Source organism: Chanodichthys erythropterus, chromosome 21 (assembly GCF_024489055.1).
Source record: "Chanodichthys erythropterus isolate Z2021 chromosome 21, ASM2448905v1, whole genome shotgun sequence".
Taxonomy (NCBI): Eukaryota; Metazoa; Chordata; class Actinopteri; order Cypriniformes; family Xenocyprididae; genus Chanodichthys; species Chanodichthys erythropterus.
Genome location: NC_090241.1, coordinates 33,849,083 through 33,871,780, shown reverse-complemented (window position 1 = coordinate 33,871,780; position 22,698 = coordinate 33,849,083). Strand labels below are relative to the sequence as shown.

Below are 22,698 nucleotides of genomic sequence, written 5' to 3'. Positions count from 1 at the left end.
ATTAATATTTCTGTTTTGTTTTGTTTTAGGAAAACGACATCCAGTATTACGACTCCAAAGGCGACTCGGATGCTGTAAGTGACATTTTTCATTTTTGTTGCCAGTAAGAAATATTGATCTCTATATTTATTTATTTTCATTGCATATTTGACAGTGTGTTTGTTTAGTTTCCTTACATTCAAGTCATTGTGTCTCAAAGCTTGAAATTGGTTTAGAAACATCAATCACTTTTACGTAGGAAAATGTGCAACGATGTTGATCGTTTTAATGAAAGAGTAAGAGAATGCAAGTCTCCTGAGTTATAATAGAGCAACTTTTGAGCAACTAAATTCTTCTCTGGGACAACAATATACACGTCACCATATTTTCATGTATCATATACTCAGTAACAACCTTTTCATTGTATAAGTAAAAGGTCAAGGCGACTCTCTTCTGCGGCTGATTGATTTCACACAGTGGAGAAGGACGCCGTTATATCAGGCCGGACGAGTAGAGGAGGAATGGAGGTACTATGAGAGAGAGAAGGAAAAGTATAGAGCCCAAGAAGTCATAAATCAGAGTGTGATTTTGTGCGGTAGAAGCGGGCAGGCGTGTGATTAATGATTCAGCGCTTTAGGGGCTGTCAACGTCTCTAATTGGAGGACATCGCTCATCATTAAAGGGGCCAAGGGGACGGCGACCCACCTGAGACCCTCGTGACCCCTTCCTCGCACCCTATTGGCCCGAGAAACTCAGGGTCAGAAAGTGCGCGGAGCTTGATTCCTTCATACGCTCAACTCCAGACACACTCCAGAAACTATAATCAATGTATGGACGGCTTCTACTGTATTAATGCAATTACTGGAGAACTTTAGAGATATAAAAATATCTCAATAACAATAATATTGAATTCATAGTAAAATTGTAAAAATAAGCGCTCATATTACTTTATCATAATCCAGATGGTTCAGTGGCTTCATCTTTAATTGATTATGTCGTCATTGGTCCAAAAGCACAAAGTTATTTACATTCAAACACCAACATCTGCCTGCTGGCTGTTAGTTGCCAAGTCCTCTGATGTACAAATAACAGATTACCACAGGAGTTAGAGGTTCACAAATGCATGAACATGCTAGATAATGCAGATCGAGACGCAGTGTAGATGTGCTTCATGTGTTGCAGCTTCTAAAGGTAGAACACAGTTGTACATTTCATATCATGCTTATAGAGACCAAAATGATCACGGTTATCAGTATTATCACGGTATTGTTAAAGGGTTAGTTCACCCAAAATTGAAAATGATGTCATTAATGACTCACCCTCATGTCGTTCCAAACCTGTAAGACCTCCGTTCATCTTGGGAACACAGTTTAAGATATTTTAGATTTAGTCCGAGAGCTTTCTGTCCCTCCATTGAAAATGTATGTACGGTAGACTGTCCATGTCCAGAAAGGTAATAAAAACATCATCAAAGTAGTCCATGTGACATCAGAGGGTTAGTTAGAAGTTTTTGAAGCATCGAAAATACATTTTGGTCCAAAAATAACAAAAACTACGACTTTATTCAGCATTGTCCTCTCTTCCGGGTCTGTTCTACATCCGCTTTTCACTCCACGCTGCTTCTTCTTCTTCTTTCCTGTTTTACGGCAGTTGGCATCCAGCTTATTGGTGCATTACCGCCCCCTTCTGCTCCGGACAGTGATGCTGCTGACGTGTTATCTTGTGCGCCCGAGCTTCGTTTACAGTCTGAGGGAGACGCACGCTGTATTCAAGCTATTCTACATTGTTTGTATTTCAAAATGGTGCGAAGGTGTGCATGTCGCAGATGTCCTAATCGTGTCACTGTCCGGAGCAGAAGGGGGCGGAAATGCACCAATAAGCTGGATGAAGGACTGAAAGCTCTCGGACTAAATCTAAAATATCTTAAACTATGTTCTGAAGATGAACGGAGGTCTTACGGGTTTGGAACGACATGAGGGCGAGTCATTAATGACAGAATTTTCATTTTTTGGGTGAACTAACCCTTTAACAATGTGCTGGAAATGTTCAAAAAGTACTCAAACACACTAAAATCATTTCACCAAGTTTTATGCTGAAAACCAACAAACTACAAATAAAATTAGCAGCACTAGGCACTTTTTGTTTGCATAAACATTGAAATTATAATGTTATAAAAATGATGGCTGAATTTTAAATGAACAAAAAATATTGGTTGGATGACTTACAATATAACATGTTATCTACTAACATTGTACTACATGTTCAAATAAGGTTTTTACACAAAAAAAGTTTTATAATATGATAAACCTTACATTTCAGCCTTTAAATCATTTTTATGAAAATAAGTCAAACTGATAAAAAAAAAAGGTGTTTTATCTGCTCCATAAACAATTCTACATAGGCTAGCTTATTATTCAAAGTGTTGAGATTTTTAGAGTGCACAGTAGGTTATTTTCCATTTACCGGTTAAAATTAACCACAAAATTTCCACAAAAATTTGGTCCGACTTTCACATTAGTCTGAACAAAAATAACAGACAGGCTGAATGAAAATATAAACCCACTCTCGGACAGTAGGTGGCAATTTTCAGGAATATTTATCATGATATATCGTCAAACCGGTATCACACTACCATAATAGGTATCATAATACGGTATCATATCATACTACCATAATAGCATACTACCATAATACATATTTATTTTCACGTTAAGTGAAATTTTCATGTGTGTGTGTGTATATATATACAGCTATGGAAAAAATTAAGAGACCACTTAACATTGATTTCTGAACTTGAAGTGGTCTCTTAATTTTTTCCATAGCTGTATATATATATATATATATATATATATATATATATATACACACACACATAAAATTCACATACTGTGATGAAACTATTCATTTTAAATTCTACTTAAGAAAAAAAGGTCTGCTTGAATGGAAAAAGTCTTATTTACAGTATATTTTACAGTATATACAGTGTATATATATATATATATATATATATATATATATATATATATATATATATATATATATATATATATATATATATATATATATATGCTTTTTAGAAATGTGCCAATATTCCTCATTTAAATAATTCCCACCCACAAAAAAAAAGGGGGCGAGGCCTGGCTGAGTTGAATTAGTAGTGTGTTGAAACCCGTGGTTATAGTAAAGAGCGTTATATTTACCAAACATGCTTCACTGTGATTAAAATGAACCTTTGAAAGATAAAGGTGAGAGAGTCCTCAAAATGTCATTTTTGTCTTTCTCAACCTTTAATTAAACCTTCAAAACAGGGTGATAAAATTAACAAATGAGGTAATGAATGGAGTTAAACAGGTGGTGTATGGACGGGGCGAATGAACCAATCAGTCGGTCCTGTGTGGATTTTGAGCTCCTAATTAGAAGCTGTCTTGGGTAATTATGACCGGGCTTGACTGACGGTAAAAACACTCGAGTGAAGGATAGTCAGGTGGAAGAATAAACAAATAAAGGACATCGAGCTGAGATCCCCTCAAAGATGACTTTTCCAAATCAGTTGCCTGAAACGTGTCTAAACGAGCAGAAAATGGGGTGTAATTGTGTGTGCCGGTGATGTGTTGCCTGGAAAAACACTAAAATGTTTGTTATCAGGTTGATGCGGTCATTTATAGCATTCCATTAGTTTAATCTCTGTTTAACAAGCAGACAGCAGGAGTTTTGAGTGATTTTATGCATCAAATCAAAATAGACAGTTTTTATAAATGTTGTTTTAAAGAAATATAATGATTGTTTTCATATTAAATCGTCGCAAATTCCCCCTCGTCTAAAGCAACTTTTCTTTTTTGATGATGTATCTGCTGCCGTGTGGGTCCAGCTCAACATTATTATTATTATTATTTTCTGTTCAATATGCTGTAGCACCCAGAAATGTCAACTTACTGAAGTAAAATGCTTTGCAAATGTCACTTTCATGTTGGCTTTGTTCAGAAGAGTATACTTGCTATTTCTGCAGTATACACTATGTACGTTGAATGCTGTATGAAGATGTTGTCTATGCATGGAAAAGCAACATGACCTTCTACATTTGCCAAAATATGCAGTGCACAACCAGAGCACACTGAGCAGAATACTGTATCCCACAATGCAATGTCCTCCAATTGACCTTCCATTTCTAGTGTGAGAAAAGAACCGCAATTAATATCAGCAACCATTGTTATCAACAATTTGACTCATTATTTGATCCGAATGCCAAAAGTTAAAGTACATCTGTGGAGAAAATCAAGCTTTAATGTTATTTATATGTACATGGTGTTTTTAATATGAATTTGCACATGTTTTGTCTTAAAGCACAAGTCAACACCATTGCTGAAACTGCAGTCTCAAAAACGTGGTTTAAAATAGTTGGTGTTTCTGATGTCACAAACTACCTTGTTACCAATCACGTCAACATGTGATCATCAACGAGTGGATCTCTGAACTGGTGTGAGTGAGTGGAGGCGGGGCTAATTTGCATATTCATAGAACCATGTATGCTAAATGAGGCAAGGGTGTAGAGTTACATTCAAGCTGTTTTAAGGCAAGAAGTTTTTTTTTTTTCCAAGGAAAAAATGTTTAAATATGTCGTTTTAGTGATCAAAGATGAGTTTTAAGGGATAAAATTATTGACTACTGAGGGACTTTAAGAGTTTTCACACATAATTGAATTAAAAATGTGAAAACAAATTTATATATAACTTATTTAATTTCAGAGACACGTAAAAAGCATAATAGGTCTTCTTTTAGTTTCTCTGCATAGTATCAATATTTAAAAACCAAATGGTTAATCCTGTTAGTTCAGGTTAGCTGATCTAAGACCTGGTTTCAACTTTAATCATGACTTACTGAGGATATTCTGATTATTAATGCTCTGGATCATATATGAAACTGCAACCAAAACAGTTTTAACTGGAGTCAGATGTGCCATCTTAAATTACCAGCTAAACTGAAAGGGATGCCAAACGGTTTTCCCATTTCCAATAGGTTATTTGTATCATATGTGTGTGTCTGCGTGTTCATTCTCATTGAGGGGTATGGGAAAACCACAGTCTCTACGTTCGGCCCGACAACAGTTTATAATTGCATTTTAATAGACAATTAAAGGCAGGCCATAAATCAGTCCTCACTTGGCAGGAGGCTTGAATTTAATTTAACAAAAAAACAAAAAGCAAACAAACAGTGTTTACTACGTCAACCCCAATTAACCCGTGCCTCTCTATTACTGTACACCGTACTTCACCCTGCCATGAAGGCGATGGTTTGATTGTGAGATGAAGAATTAAAGAGAAAAAGATTAATGAGTGAAAAGTGATTGAATAATGACAATTATTGCAGAAAAGGTCAGACTGAAGATTAAAGACAACAAAATACTCCATATTTGTGCTTATTTTGCATTTGATCCAGTGTTAAAATTACTTGTGATTCATATAATGAAAGGGATATGACTCATGATTATTATTTCAGGATTGTTTGTCACACTGGAAATGTAAGGTCATGTCAAGTGCATTGCATTGTGAGATACCGGATGTATCCTGCATATTTTGGCAAATGTAGTTAGTATTCCAATTGAATATTGCACATACAGTAGTATACATACTGCAAAAATACTGTGGAAAAAGGCCAAGTGCAATTAACATGCAGTTTACGAATAGACTCAATTCTTATGCTCAGCATACATTAAGAATGAGGAATTTAATGAATACAAACCATTAAAATCCCAGTGATTATGCCATTTGTGCTGCCTTGATACTTTCAGTCACTGAAGTTCTTTCAAAGGCAGACTTTTTCGTGCCGATTTTTGACTGGAGATGCATTAAAATGCTAATTAGCAGCCCGTGTGGCGGACTCAAGTAGAGGGTAGAGCGGCCGTCATTTGGCAATCATTGTGCTGATTTATTGACAGGGTTAATCGCCTGAAGGACTTCAATGAGAATGCGATAGCCATCACCGACGCTAATTGATTTTCTGCAATTTGTGAACACTTTGATACCTGCTGTTGTATTGTGTCGTGGATGAATAGACTGGCGATGTATTACGGCTTTTTCTCCAAAGAGTCGCCACCTTTGAGTTGTGGAGGCAGGATTACCCCTGTCATGTCTGTGTAATTAGTGTTTGTCTAATTAATCATGGATGCATGTGTGTGTGTATGTGTGTCTAAATGATTTTCTGCACAAAGGTTTGCTGTGTCAATCAATGCATTCGGCTTGTGTGTGTGTGTGTGCTGATGTTTCTCTGGTTCTTGTCGTTGCAGCCGGATGATGATGATGGAGAAAACCTCTTGGAAAATCCGAACTCTCTCTCTTTGGAGTTTGTGGAGGACCCCAACTTCAAGAATAAAGTCAACTACTCATATACGGCTGTACAGATTCCTACTGACATCTACAAAGGCTGTGAGTGCTGTCAACAAACACATACACTAGTGTTCAAAGGTTTGAGGTCAGGAGGACGATTAGGAATAAATACTTTTAATCAGCAAGGACACATTTAAAGGTGATAAAGAGGATCTTTTCATCGACTGAGAATCCAAAGACTGTTAGTGAGTTTTTGAAATGAGTGCATGCGTAAGAACAACCCCCCTCCTTTCGAGGGAACGCCTCCCAAAACTAGTGCACGAGTATTGGAACACGAGTGTTTATCACCGGCATTCGTTGTGTCGTGTTCGTGGAATCATTATGTCGGACTCACTGCAGGTAACTCATAATCTGCAGTTGTTACTCCTGTCTCCTGATAAAAACATCGCATGCGGCGCCTGTGGAGTGTGAAAGTTACTGGAGCGCGCAGCCGCGCACGTCTCTCACAAGGAACGTCACGGCAGTGATTGACAAGCCAGAGGGCCAATCGTTTACGCAATGATCGCGTAAACGATTGGCTGATGTTTTTAAGGCCCTACCTCGTGCACAGATGATGTATATTAATATTATTCCTTTCAGTGCATCTAATAAATAGTCTTTTATCAGTTAGTAAAGACAGTTTCAAGTAATATTGCAAAAATGTATAAAACAAAACATCCTCTATAGCACCTTTAAATGAGCTTGTTAAAGATTTCTATTCCAAATGAATGCTATTCTTTTTAACTTTCTATTCATTAAAGAATCTTGAAAAAAAAGCATGACGGTTTCCACAAAAATATGATGCAGCAACAGTGATAATAATAAAAATGTTTCTTGAGCAGCAAATCAGCTTTTCTGAAGGATCATGTGATACTGAAGACTTCATATTTCACTTTTTTTTTTTCTTTTTTTTTTTTATCAAATAAATGCAGCCTTGATGAGCAGAAGAGACTTCTTTCAACAACTTTTAAAAATCTTACAGACCCCAAACTTACAAATGCTGGGTTAAAAACAACCCAAGTTGGGTTAAATATGGATAAACCCAGTGATTGGGTTAAATGTTTGCCCAATGTACTGGGCAGTTTTATTTAACCCAACTATTGTTGGCTGGCTTAAAATGGACCCAAAATAGGTTGGAAATTAAAAATCAGACACATAATTACTAGAGGCAACAATAATAATGTAAAGGTGAACATTTATTAATAAGCAATTTGTTTAATTATTATTCATTAAACTTATTAGTAAATGTTAATTTATTAAACATATTATTAAATGTTAATTTCCAACATACTTTGGATTCATTTTAAGCAAGTATTACAGTCATTTTTAAACAACTGAGATAAATAAAACATTTAACCCAACCACTGGGTTAAAACAACCCAGTTGATGGGTTTGTCCATTTTCAACCCAACTTGGGTTGATTTTAACCCAGTATTTTTTAGAGTGTATAGTAGTAGATGTATTAACAAAAGTTTTCTCATGTTCTCCATACAGTATCATCTAGATTAGTGGTTCTCAGTTTTGCTTCAGAGCCCTAATTTTCCATTGAGTCTGAACGTAGTCCCAAAATTGTTTATCCTTCAAAAGTAAACAAAAAATGCCCTTAAAATCAATAATATTATACTGGATTGGCTGAACAATTTGTATGGGAAAATTGACTTTTTAATTTAACTTACAACTGTTTTTTTGAGGATGATGGCATGTCACTCAACCTGCCCATGTTGACATCCATATTGTGACAGATTAAAATTGCTCCCAAATAGAGTTTGATTAGACACACACCATTTGACATCCAGAACACAAGATATAATTAATAAGTTTATTTTTCTCACCATGCATGAAAACATTCTTAGATGCATTTTATTATTTGCATTGCATTATTTTTTCCTCTGCCTGTTGAGAACGTTTGATCTAAATGACCTGGCTCTGGTCAAGTCAAAACTGTGATTTAATATAACTTGACTTCATTTTTAAAGGTCAGATCAGGTAGAGATGACTCCTCATGGTAACAACTGTTTATTTTCTCTTATTACATTACATGGAGTAGCGGAGCAGTGTATAATGATCACCGACTGTGTTGCTGTACTGTTCAGTGGGATTTATTTGGACATTTTACCTCTTTCATTGAATTCCAGTGTCACTAAAGCATTTTCCTCTCTCATTTTAAGCCAAGTATCTGAAAATAACCAGCGGTTGGTGTGCATGATGTGATATCTGTCTGTCTGATGTCTGTGGAGGATTTCACAACCGAATCACAGTCTTGTATCTCTGATAACATCTCCTGGGAATCCTCTGAGCGGTCCTTCGAAAATGATAGCAAGATTCATTCTGAATGTTCTTAAAGGGGCACAATTTTAAACTACACGTTGTTTACTAGTTTTTTATGTTAAGAGTGCAGCTTTAGGAGAAAATTGTTGGCTCTTTTGGTGTTTAGAAAGTGTTTCTGCGCCGCTCAGTGATTTGTTAGTGTGTTGACTAGGACAAATGTTTGTAGAATATCCTGAGCGCCTCGTTCATCCGTCTGTGGATGTTGTAGGCTTATGGGTAATGGATGATTGCCGGAAGATGAATGCTGGCAGAGTGTGATCAAACATTTGGACGTTGTTACTTTTGCTCTGCTGTAATACATAACCATTATGTATAGAGGCTCTCTGTATAGCAGGTATCAGGGTCTTTTTGATGCATAACTTTGACGTTTCTTTGACTAAGAACAATTACATGGCTTCCATGAGGAGGATTTATGCAGCTGTGAACAAAATATATTTAAACTGTGTTCTAGATGACTATTTGCCACAAAAACAAATGAATTAATTAAAAGAAATAAAATGGAAGTAAAACACATTGGAGCCATGGCCTAGCGGTTTAAACACGTGCTTTTATTCGGCCAAATCCTGTCTCACCGTCAAATCCAATCCTCCTTAGACCCTAAAGCAATTCCACCAGCTGAAAGAACTTTATATTTAATTATTATCATTATTTATTTATTTATTTTTAGGAAACTTGCTATTTGGTACCCAATTAAAAAATAGTTTCACAGGCAGAGCATTATAAGATAAAAAAAGTTTTATTTTATTATGTTCATTATAAAATTTTACTTTAATTTTGGGCACAAAAATGCGCAAATGTGACCAGTCACGGAAAGTAGGGACACAAGTCTGGGGCATTTTGAGTTATTCACAGATTCTGAAAGTGTAGTCTCCAAGCTTTCCAACGATGTGTAACACATGGAAATCTGATCATATTTGGAGAAGTTGTGGCCATTTGAAGGTAGGCACTCAAAAAAGCTCAAAGGACAGAAAATGACCTAAAGATTTTGCAGTTTTCGCCTGTTCTCACCTGCTGGGAGTGACAATAGGGCTCATTTACATCTCATTTAGATAAGCCATACCCCCTGTGAAGCTGCATGGTTGCATAGCAACGACAGACACAACGGGAAAATCAGACCGCATACTATTAATAATAAAGGATAATGTGCATTGTAAATGTTAGTAATTTATCTTTTTTGACATTAGAACTTTTTGAACAGGATTCTGTGATAACCGTATAGTCCTGGTTTAGAGCTCAGTTAGTGGTTAGACCTGGTTTGAGTCAAAGGATTAAAAAAATCCTGTACATTAAACTCTTCAATACTATTACTTTTGACTTATAACGCACATTTTTACGGCTACGGATACTTTATACTTTTACTTACATAGGAATTTAATCTGATTTTAATTCAAGCAGTTGAAGCGTTATTCAAATTAACATGCTAACATTACCATCTAAAAGCCCATTATAGTAATGGGGGTTTTTGGCAAGTGATACGATGCTAACGATTACAATTAAAACGACAGTCCTGAGCTAGCTAATAACAAAAGACACATGAGATAACGTGTAGCCTACGTGTTCTTAGAATGAACACAAAACAACAAACTTTGATGTTTATGGAAACTCACCCCATAAGAAACAGAAAAGATCTTGTTGCCTCCAATGAAATAAGTTGTTCAGGCACACTTTCTCTTTGTCGGGGTCTTCTTTGTGGATGTAACCATCTCCGAAGTTTGCACTATGCGTCTGTTTGCCTCTAAATGTCCAATAACTCGCATGTCCTGTCACTCTTTTTCCGCAGCTAAAGAATCCAGCCGTATGTTGTACTTCAAAACATTTTCGGTGTAACGGCCATGGTTCAACTTGTCTGCGATATTCTTTGCGGCGTCCATCTTCATTAAACTTTGATATCAGCTAGAGCCGGCCAGAGTGCTGCATACTAAGTAGCCACGCTTCCCGTGAAGGGCGGCGGCAATAACAAAAGAAACAAAAGCTGGTGTATCCGATTCCAGTATGGAAATACAAACAGACAATGACACGCCCCTACTGCGAGATAGAATCTCTGAAAAACAAGCCGATTTCAACCTCAAAATGTACGCTTTTAAATAAACCAGTACTGCTTTCTAAAACACGGAGATGCTTCTTCATGATCTCAACTAACAGATTCTGCAAAAAAATGAAAACACATATTCACTATTAACTAGGAGTTTTCCCTCAATAAACTCCTAATTACTGCTCATTCGAGGTAGTTGTTGTAGTGGTTATGTTTAGGTATGGGGTGTGGTTAGGGGATCTAGAATAAATTATTTATTTATATAACAGTACATTTTGCAACTAATTCTTTATATTAGAAATGCACTGACCATTTTAATCAGTAAAGTTTTGAAAGGTCCTCTGTAACATGGCGTGACCATGGGCTCATGGGAATTGTAGTTCAATAAAGGCATGAGTGATAACCTCTCCACCTCTCTGCAGCTCAGGCTGCTAATTTGGCTTAAAGGACAGTCGAGGATGAGAAGGTAAAGCAGTATTAGCAGTCTGGTAAAAAAAAAAATCACCATGTCTGGGAACAAGGATTAAACATTGCCATGGCAACAGAAGATGTCCTGACCTGACACTCGGTGGGTTACGAGTTCAACGGATGAAACACATCTAGATAAACGGGAATTGGAGAGTGGAGCTAGTGGATAGTCCTGCAAAGTAAATTCAACTGAAGAAGGAAAAATTGAAACCCTACCTGCCTGACTTCATGCCTAACACCCCTTAACCATGGTAAAATCACTGTACTGGGCTTATTGCTTTTATAAAACCAAAATCAAATCCAGAAATGTCCTCATTTACTTTATTAATGAATCTTTCTGGACTTACTGGGTCTGTAAGAGATGGAACCTCATTAGTGACTGATTTACACTCTACATAGACAATAATTTGCATGCCCTAATATGCATAAAAATGGTCAGAACACAAAAATGTTGTGTAAAATAGTCTATTTCTTATTAATTTAACCTATTTATAGTTGGTTTAGCATTGTATTAGTATAGCATTTTTTTTCATTGAGCTCATCCTAGTGCATTTTAGGATTGTCTTTTCCTTTTCCATTCAGTTTTGCACTGTCAGTTTAATGCATTAACCACATTTTCTTTATTGTAAAAACTAGGAATGCTCCGATCAATCGGCCGCAGATCGGTGTCACCCAATAATCACATTCTATGACTTGATCGGGAATCACTAAATTTGACGTAAAGCTATAAAATGTTGCTGTTGATATGCATGTAAACAGGTGAGGCATTTGAGTCACGTTCTGCTTAGTAACTTCGTGAAACATTAGTAAACCATAGTAAATTGCAATTTTTATTTAGAGCAGTTTGTCTTGATTCAAACAAACCCACACACAACATAACATGATTAAGGCCCTATAAATTGCGGAATCCATTCATAAAAATGAAATTTACTTTATAATGCGGAATGTCACGGAATTTGTCAAATTTTTGATGAATGAATTAAAAGCAGGTCAGTACACGTAAATTAAATCGCAATATATACTAGTGACTGAATATTAAACCTCAAAAAGTCTATTTAAACATGAATCCTGCATGCCTGTGTGCCTCTGAAATGAATGATGCGGAAGCGCAAATTTAACAATAAATTATTAAAATATATTTTTCAACAATAATCTCAGTGTTTCTTCCATGTTTTAATTTTAACGGTAAAGCTCTGTTGTGCAGCACATTGTTTGACAAAAAAGTTTAATTTCATGATTAAAAGATAAATTAAATTGTATGTGTTCATTTGATTGCCAGAAAAATTTAAATACACAACAGAACTTCTGAAGAAAAAAAAATCATAAAAATATATTTATTTAATTAATGAATATTGTTGTTTTTAATAATTTAATTAATTAGACATGCTTTTTGATTATTAAAATGGAATTAAACCATTAAAATGGAATCCAGAAAACAGAATTTGGTAAAAAATAAAATAAAACGTAGGGCCCTAAAAAAAATTTAATTTTTTTTGTTAAACTTTTATTAAATTGTTGGTAAATTGGACAAGATTCATTATTTCAATAAATTAGACATGCTTTTTGATTACTAAAATTTAATTTATTCAAAAAATAAATAAAACTGAAATAAACAGAATCCAGAAAAAATTTAACGGAAAAAACGGAATTTGGGAAATAATAAAACGGAATTTGGGAAAAAATAAAACGGATTTTATAGGGCCCTTCATGATGCGTAGATCTTGAGTGACATGACATGGTGCTTGGCTAAAGCTATAGGACTTCTGGGATGTGATCGCGTCATGATCATGACGTAGTGTTTTCCAACGTTATTTGAAAGTTCAACCAATGGAAACTGGATCTCGGTTTGGTGGGTGGGTATAGTGGGTAGGGACAATGTGTAGGGACTGACCGCACACTGTTTTCCAGCTGGAGTGCTTTTGGATTGGATTGATCGCTCAGATTGACTGGTCTTGATTTACCACTGAATAGCTGAAACAGCACTGAAAGATCATCACTCGTCAACCTTATTACTTGTTACTATAATGTGTAATTATTAGGGTTGTCAAAATAACGCGTTAATTTCGATTAATTAATCAGAGAAAAAATAACGTGTTAAAAAAAATAATGCAGATAATCCGTATTGACCTTTGAACCTGGAGCTGTTCTAGCCACCATTCGACTGAGATTGACTGCTGTGCTGACGGACAGAACGAGCAGAGCTCTTCCCTCTTGCGCACGAGCTCTCTCTGTCTTCAAAGTAAGCACCGTCTTTGCACTCTCTCTACCTCATGCATAATAATCTAAATCAACTGACACAATGCTAAAAGTTCGGAAGACTGAATCCATGTTTCACGAGGCGCATTCGGAGAATGTTTTTCCTGAATAACCGCTGGGTGCGAATAGTGCTCAAAAGAGCGTCACCTCATCTTCTCTGACAGGCGCCCTGCACATGCAGCTGACATAAACCACACTTTCAGTTAACAAAAAGAAAATCCTATCCAGTGATGAAGTGTTTTCTGTGTTGACAAATCTTTTGCAATGTCTTAATAACAGTTGCGATTTGCACGCAACGCGTCAACGTCCGCTAATGTCGAATTCGCGACCTAATGACTCATTTGAACAGATTCATTTGAATGAATCATGACAACAACTGATCTGTCCACACGGCCTATAATGAATAATTTACTCGAACAACTCTGAAATGAGAACATAAGTGTGCTTACCCCATTTAGCAAGAGTGGTTAGTAAAATTAGCCTTAATAATCCAGAATATTTTCAGGTTAAATGAAAATGTGTGTAGTTAATTAGGCCTACCTATGAAATCAGTTAGTTTAGACTGGAGTGAGGTGAAACCAGAACAAAGCAAGTTGTTGTTGGCTAGGTGCATTCAATTGTATATGGTAGAAAATTATATCATTAGTTAATATAACTTCTAAATGCTACTTTTTAATACTTTTCAGGTTTAGGTCACCACCGAAGACCATTTTTGACCCAGGAAAAACCCTGCATTGATTCATTTGAATTTAAATATTTAATACTTTCACAGCAAAAATTATGTATGCAATTAATTTAGATGAATTAATCACAGAGTATTAAATCGGTAGTTGGTATCGGCTGCATCCCTAATAGAAACATGAAATGAGTTTATATAAGGACAAATAGTTAGTATAGGAATTGTTTTTATACATTATCCATCTTCATGAGTGTCTGGTAAAAGAGTCAGTAAAAGAGAACCTTCTTGGCTGTCTATGATTGTTGAGATTAGAGTTGACAGACAGATCTTTGCTCTTACAGCCATTAGAACATTGTGCATTTCCCAGAAACATTTAATCATAAGTTATATAGCATCTGTGGGCATATCATAAAACCACTCTTAGACTTTGTTTTTCCACAGCTGAGCAGAGAAAACACTAGTGCTGCTACTGACAGCTGGATTGAAGATGGATTAATCTGTCAGTAGTTTATCCAATTAATAAAAAAAGCCATATTTTTCAGTATTTACATTAAAACATGTTCCACATCTTGACCAATGCTATCCTTCAAGTAATGAGCAAATGTAAGACGTTGTAACTTCTTCCTGAGTCTCTCCATCCTCATTTTAGCTGCGTGAGATTCTCCAGCTTTGTTGTTGTTGAGCTGTTAAAGCTCCGCCCTCTTCTGGAAAGGGTTCCGGAAGTAGCAGCTCATTTGCATTTAAAGGGACACACACGAAAACAGCGTATTTTTGCTCACACCCAAATAGGGGCAAATTTGACAAGTTATAATAAATGATCTGTGGGGGATTTTGAACTGAAACTTCACACACACATTCTGGGGACACCAGAGACTTATATTACATCTTGTGAAAGATATAGGTCCCCTTTAAGACTATGTCTTAAGAACTAATCTGAGCAACTAGCAGTTTGTCAAGGGGTTATCAGTCTTACTTTTTGGATTTGGATCTAGATGGTTGCTAGATAGTTGCTATGGGGTTTCTAGGGTGTTCTCTTTTTCAGTTTTAATTTTCAACCATTTTATCATCCACTAGGTTAAATTTGCATATAAAATCAATAGTTAAGTAGCAGCATACCTCATCTCATTAATCGTAGGAGGAATCATTCATATTTGTAATTTTGAGTTTTACTTTAAAATGTAATGCATATGTACTAAGCAATAGTAAGAGTGATGTTTGCCTCTGCAAACCCCACTAATAAATCACAGCAGAACCACAAACTAACTTTGTCACAAACAGTGTTGTACTCCTCAGGGCACGTCCAGTCAGAAAGTCTCCCATTATCCACATCCAGGTCCAGTGAGGACACGTCCAAAACTTCTGTGATCAGTAAAGCTTTAACTGGGCCGTATTGTGTAGAGCTGATCTGAGTAGACGTGTGAGAGATAGAACAAGATGAAAGCAGGAACTTTCTGGTAATAACAGCCGCTCAGAGTGAAAATGTTTTTTTTTTTTTTTTTTTTCGTGTGTGTCACTTTTCAGGCACTAAATGGGGCGGCGTGCGTGTGAGTCCAGCTTTGGCGGCTCTGCCAGGCCTCCTTGGCCATTTATTGAGATTGAGAACGTTTCCTCGCCCGCCTGTAATGAACCGTTTTATGATTCATTATCCCGCCGATGAATTCTGCTGCCAAGTCTGCAAACTTTCTAATTAGCACGGGTCAAACAGCCACACAGTTTCCGTCTAATTATCAACGCCTATTACCGAACGGACACTGGAGAAAAGCCATTGAGGAATGTAGTGAGGTGGGTGGTGCGATTCTTAGAGGGAGGGATGGTTGTATTAGGAGAAATGGAGCACCGTAGCAGAAACAGCTCAGATGCTGCTTTTTCGTAGCACAGGAGACTTAATGAACATCTTGTTTATATTTAAATAACTTTGTCTCAGATATTGCAGTAACAATTTACAAAAAGGTTCCACTTGTTAACATCAGGTAACTACGTTAGTCTAACAATGAAAATTACTTCTAAAGCATTTATTAATCCTATTTACTACTAAATCAAAACTGACTTATTTTCTAATCGAATATTGCAGTATTTATTACAAATAATTTATTTTTTCTTAAATTCATGTGCCCTCATGAATTCTTGCAGTGACATCTCTTCTTTTTTCTGATGATGTGTTTTTTTCCTACAGGTGTGAGGGCGGGGCAACCTGTCACTCACATGAGATTGACCAATAGCAAAACACAACCATCCAATCAATTCCCCACAGACAAAATCAAGTCTTACCCTACGCTTGTTCTTGTTTGAGAAGCAGTTTGCCTTAATATAAGTCACAATAGGGAAGAAAAGACTATCACAACTTCTGTTTTATGCTGACTTTAAAATCAAAAGTTGTATCTGTTAATATTTAATGGACGTGAGGTAACATAAACTAACAATGAATAATTTTATTTTTATTAACTAACAATAATACTACTGATAAAAATGAATACTATTAATATAATAATAAAAACAAAAATAGTAATAAATATTGGAACAAATTGTTAGTTAATGTATTAACTAATTTTAACTAGTGTGACCTCATTGTAAAGTGTTAACAATGTTTCTCCTACAATTCCCAGAGAGAGAAATGTAGTTGTCATACAATAAGAGTAAAGAGATGCCTAGAGGTCTCAGGTAATTTATCCTTTGGAGAATTTAATGATAATTGTTTGAGTTCATATTGAGATCTCTTCTTTTTGGAGCAATTCTGAGCACAGTTTGAGACCTCTAGAGAAGATTATATAAGATGGAGGGCTTTTTCTCAACAACAAAAAAAAAAAGGCAGAAACTTTGTGTGAACTTAATCAACTTTTGCTCTCCTTTAAATCTCATTGTTGTCTAAGAGAAAGAATTGTGATATTAGAAAGATCTCATTTGTGATCTTACTTTCCTACAGTAAAGGTCCAGAGTTCTACTGTTACTGTTATAGGAGATGGTCTATACCTGAAGCTGTTTCTGTGAGAATATATGCATGTTTATCTTGTAAATGGATTGGTCATGCCTTATAGTTGCTGCATAATATATTCCAAATTAAAATGCTTTAAATGCATAAACTTGAAGACACTTCTGTCCCTTAGTCAACTCCTCCAAACACTGATGATGACTATCTTACCGTCAACTCAGCTCCAAGCAGATTAGCTCAGTTGACAGAGAAACGACTGCTTTAGCCCTGACACGTATGCTAATACAGATCAAGTTTGTTCGTTATTATTCCCAGCAAACGTCTTTGATTTTAATCCCCACTGTAAGAAACTGTCCCCCTCTAAAGTAGTTTTTCAGGCCTCAATTGTTGCTGGAGATACTGTTGGAAATGGTGCTTATTAAAGTGAAATTGAAAGCCTAATTGTGTGTGTGCATGAAAGGCAAGGAGAAGCAGCTTTCATTTGTCTGAATGAACGGATTAGCACCTCCTGTGGATACTGACGACCTTTTTTTACCATCCCTCTCAGACATTGGGAAAAACAAACCAGGAACCAGTACAGTGGAGGCAAGTTTGGTTTGATTCTAATGGTGTGATTCTGTAATGATTCAACACTCGACATGGGATCCATTTTGCAAGCTTTATTAAAAGTAATCGTCGTCGTACAGGCAGGGGTCAGCATCAGCAAACACAGCAATGTAGAGCAGGCAGAAACGTGGTCAGAGACAGGCAGAGGGTCAGGGCAACAAGCAAGGTTCACAGTCCAGAGAGCAGGCACAGGGTCGATGGGCAGGCAGCAAAGGGTCAGGAAGCGTTAGGCAAACAAAGACAGTAACAGGTAATCCAACAGGGTAATAACTCTCAGAAATGACAGCCGGGGCAAGATCAATGTGGAGTGTGCATGAGTGTATGTGGCAACAGGTGATTGGTGGAGTGAGTGCATGTGATTGGCAGGGAGGATTATGGGAAATGGAGTCCGGATTGAACAGGAACAGACTGTGATCGTGACATAACGCCCCCCTCCCGGAAGGCGTAACAGGAACAGCTAGGGAGGGAGGGTGGGTGCATTGGAGACCTGCATGCAGACAGGAACGGGGTCCCCAATGCAGGTCCAGGAACTCGGGCCGCCACGGCGGGTCAGGGGCCTCGGGCAGCCACGGCGGGTCAGGGGCCTCGGGCAGCCACGGCGTGTCAGGAGCCTCGGGCAGCCACGGCGGGTCAGGAGCCTCGGGCAGCCACGGCGGGTCAGGTGGCTTGGGTAGCCACGGCAGGTCAGGTGGCTCGGGCAGCCACGGCAGGTGTTTGATTGGCGCCGGCAGGGCAAGGAGCTCAGGAGGTGCTGGTAGAGCAAGGAGCTCAGGAGGTGCTGGTAGAGCAAGGAGCTTGGGTGGCGCTGGCAGTGCGAGAAGCACAGGTGGCGCCGGCAGGGCAAGAAGCACAGGTGGCGCCGGCAGGGCGAGGAGCTCAGGTGGCGCCGGCAGAGCGAGACGCTTGGGCGGAGCAGGAGAGACCTCTGGAATGGTCCCCAGGCCCACAGCGGCCTCTTGAAGGGCATCGGCGTCTTGAGGAGAGGAGGACGCCTTCTTCCTCCTCCTCCTCTTTTTCCGAGGGTGAGTCGATGATTCACCGGTTGGAGCGGGTTCAGGAGTGGACTCAATGGCTGAAGCGGGTTCTGGAGTGGACTCAATGGCAGGAACGCCCCCTACATCCACAGACACCGAAGGGGCGGCCATCTTGCCGGTGGGCACTGGCAAAGCAGCCATTTTGTCCATCGCTTCCAGGGCGCTTGAGTGCGTTGCAACAGGCGAGTTTGAGAGCGCTGCAACAGGCGAGCTGGAGAGCGTTGCAACAGGCGTGCTTGAGAGCGTTGCAACAGGCGAGCTTGAGAGCGCTGCAACAGGCGAGCTTGAGAGCGCTGCAACAGGCGAGTTTGAGAGCGCTGCAACAGGCGAGTTTGAGAGCGCTGCAACAGGCGAGTTTGAGAGCGCTGCAACAGGCGAGCTTGAGAGCGCTGCAACAGGCGAGTTTGAGAGCGCTGCAACAGGCGAGCTTGAGAGCGCTGCAACAGGCGAGTTTGAGAGCGCTGCAACAGGCGAGCTTGAGAGCGCTGCAACAGGCGAGTTTGAGAGCGCTGCAACAGGCGAGTTTGAGAGCGCTGCAACAGGCGAGCTGGAGAGCGTTGCAACAGGCGAGCTTGAGAGCGGTGCAACAGGCGAGCTTGAGAGCGCTGCAACAGGCGAGCATGAGAGCGCTGCAACAGGCGAGCTTGAGAGCGCTGCAACAGGCGAGTTTGAGAGCGCTGCAACAGGCGAGTTTGAGAGCGCTGCAACAGGCGAGTTTGAGAGCGCTGCAACAGGCGAGTTTGAGAGCGTTGCAACAGGGGAGCTTGAGAGCGTTGCAACAGGCGAGTTTGAGAGCGCTGCAACAGGCGAGCTTGAGAGCGGTGCAACAGGCGAGCTTGAGAGCGCTGCAACAGGCGAGTTTGAGAGCGCTGCAACAGGCGAGCTTGAGAGCGCTGCAACAGGCGAGTTTGAGAGCGCTGCAACAGGCGAGTTTGAGAGCGTTGCAACAGGCGAGCTTGAGAGCGCTGCAACAGGCGAGTTTGAGAGCGCTGCAACAGGCGAGCTTGAGAGCGTTGCAACAGGCGAGTTTGAGAGCGCTGCAACAGGCGAGCTTGAGAGCGCTGCAACAGGCGAGTTTGAGAGCGCTGCAACAGGCGAGCTTGAGAGCGCTGCAACAGGCGAGTTTGAGAGCGCTGCAACAGGCGAGCTTGAGAGCGCTGACATGGCTCGGTGTTATGGTGGTAGCCGCCATTTTGTGTATGTCCTTTGGCGCGGCGGCCATTACATGTTCTACCACAGTGTCGCATTTCTCCACGACCCCCACAGTAAACAGAGAACCAACAGATAACAAAGCAAAGTCCATAAAGCCGCTGAGTGATGAACGCGATCCCTCTCGTCTTAGTTTATTCTGGAGAGGTTGGTTGACGCCATCACAGAAGAAGTCAATTAATGCACAGTCTGGTAGATCAGAGAGGTAAGCAATGTCCAAGTATTCCTGCACATATTCCTCAAGCGATCGCGTACCCTGGGTACTCCACAATAATAATTGTGTAATGTCCATACCGTACAAATGTCCTCCGAGAAAGCTGCTGGATCGTAGTGGCGGCTAAGTCTTCTGTTGTGACAAAGGGAGGCTCACAGGCAGGGATCCAAATGCAGCGTTTATTAAAGTTAAGCGTGGTCGTACAGGCAGGGGTCAGCATCAGCAAACACAGTCAAGTCAAGTCAAATTTATTTATATAGCGCTTTTACAATTGGTAATTGTTTCAAAGCAGCTTTACATATTAGAAGCACAGAAAAAAAGGGAAGTGGTTAAAACTGTACAAACAAGCGTGGTAATATGTAACATATACAAGATGGTGCTACATTAAGCCAATGTCGGCTGACTTCCAGGGGTGGAAAAAACCCCCTAGGAGAAAAACCCAGCGTGCTAGCACTGGGAAAAAAGTCCTAGGAGGGAAAAAACCCCTTGGAAGATATATATATGTAAATGTATATGGAGATCAAAATGTGAATTGTACATTTTTATTATAGAGATTAAAAATCGATTATATATAAATATATGTAAGCGGATACGGGGATCCTGGGCTACGTTGTAGTCAGGTCCAGACGCAGGTTCTCCATCTGACCTGGATACGGCCTGGATCCAGCACCCGGCAAACCTCAGGATAAGCAGAGAGACAGATATTAGCGTAGATGCCATTCTTGTTCTGATGTACAGGTATATCTAGTGTTATAGGAAATGTTCTCGGTTCCGGCCGACCTAATTATTGCAGCGTAACAATCCTTTAACGGATTTGAAAAATGTTAATGTAGACAGCAATGTAGAGCAGGTAGAAACGTGGTCAGAGACAGGCAGAGGGTCAGGGCAACAAGCAAGGTTCACAGTCCAGAGAGCAGGCACAGGGTCGATGGGCAGGCAGCAAAGGGTCAGGAAACGTTAGGCAAACAAAGACAGTAACAGGTAATCCAACAGGGTAATAACGCTCAGAAATGACAGCCGGGGCAAGATCAATGTGGAGTGTGCATGAGTGTATGTGGCAACAGGTGATTGGTGGAGTGAGTGCATGTGATTGGCAGGGAGGATTATGGGAAATGGAGTCCGGAGTGAACAGGTACAGACTGTGATCGTGACAGATTCGTTCCTTTCGGATAGCATCTGTGTAATATATATATATTTTTTTATTTTATTTTATTTTATTTTATTTTTGGCAAACTAAGACTAGGAAGGAACATGTATATATTACAGTAAAAATAAATTGTAATCAACTTTAATACATTTGAATGTATTTTTAAATGTAAATGATCAATTTATTATATTATATTATATTATATTATATTATATTATATTATATTATATTATATTATATTATATTATATTATATTATATTATATTATATTATATTATATTATATTATATTATATTATATTATATTAGCCTATATTATATTACCATCTCAGTGACACTTTATATGAAGTCTACATGATTTGAAAAGTAGTGGGACATTAATAACCTTTTCATCATGAATATTAACTGGTATTAATATGAATATTAATGGTTACAATTATTTACGAGAACAAACAACTGATTAAACAGTGTACTATAAGGCATTATAGTGCATTAAGAATACTATTATTATGCATTATGTAATACAGATTTCAGAGGAAGTGTTACCACAACCTCTAATGGTGTTTTACATCCTTCCAGTCTCTGTATAGCCTGACCGTGTCATTATAAAGCCTGAACTGTAGTATCAGACCAACGTCAATCACAACATCTGTGTGCATGCCAACCGAAGATTTGATTTTCTTCTCTCTGCTGGAAGCAAGATATAACCGAACCCCCTTTGAGATGAGACTCTACAATAAGAAGTGGGACTGGTATAAACAGTGGATTTGAAGTCTTTTTTCCTTCTCTTCCTCTTCACCACCCTCCTCGCTCTGCGTGCTCCTCCTGCTCAGTGAAGGGGCACTATCGCTCTCCGCCACACTAATTAAAAACGTTAACGCAGCCAAACGCCTTCCTTCATTCACCAGCACATTCGCAAATTATATTTCCGCTGTTTATTGGTTACAGTATCATTTTAATTAAAGACTTTTTTACTTTCCATTTTCCGCCAGCAGTTCTGAGATTCCGCCCTCCGTTGTTTTTTTCCCCCGTTGTTCTTGCCGGAGCCTTTTTGAAAAAGATTAAATGTTTTTTTAAGGGAAGATGAATTCTACATTTGGTCAAAACTGAACTGGAGACATGCATTAGTTAGCAAACCAGAATCTGGCTTTAATATTATCATTTCTGTTTTTCAGAATGATTAAAACAGTGTGAATGCTTTTTCAGATATTACCTTTCATGTACACTCTTAGAAGAAAAGGTTCTATATAGAACCTTAAAAGGTTCTATCAGGCGCTACGTATTTGGAACCCCTAAAAGGTTCTATACAGAACCCTTTTTAAGGGTTCAATGAAAAGAACCCTTTAGGGTTCTTTATTGCCAGGAAAAAAGGTTCTATATAGAACCTTTTATGGGTTCATTTTATTGATTTAGTTTTTAATTTATTTTAATTAAATCTTATGAATTATATAATTTATATAAT

General features: G+C 38.6%; 1 protein-coding gene across 2 annotated transcripts in view; it reads left to right on the top strand.

Annotated features, from left to right (window-relative positions):
• Positions 1-22,698, top strand: part of cacna2d2a (calcium channel, voltage-dependent, alpha 2/delta subunit 2a) — a 262,629-nt gene that overhangs the window by 153,582 nt on the left and 86,349 nt on the right. For both annotated transcript variants that reach the window (XM_067372767.1, XM_067372766.1), the window contains exons 5-6: positions 30-74; positions 6,260-6,398. In XM_067372767.1, coding sequence (XP_067228868.1) covers positions 30-74; positions 6,260-6,398 — 184 coding nt within the window. The remainder of the gene's footprint in view (positions 1-29; positions 75-6,259; positions 6,399-22,698) is intronic.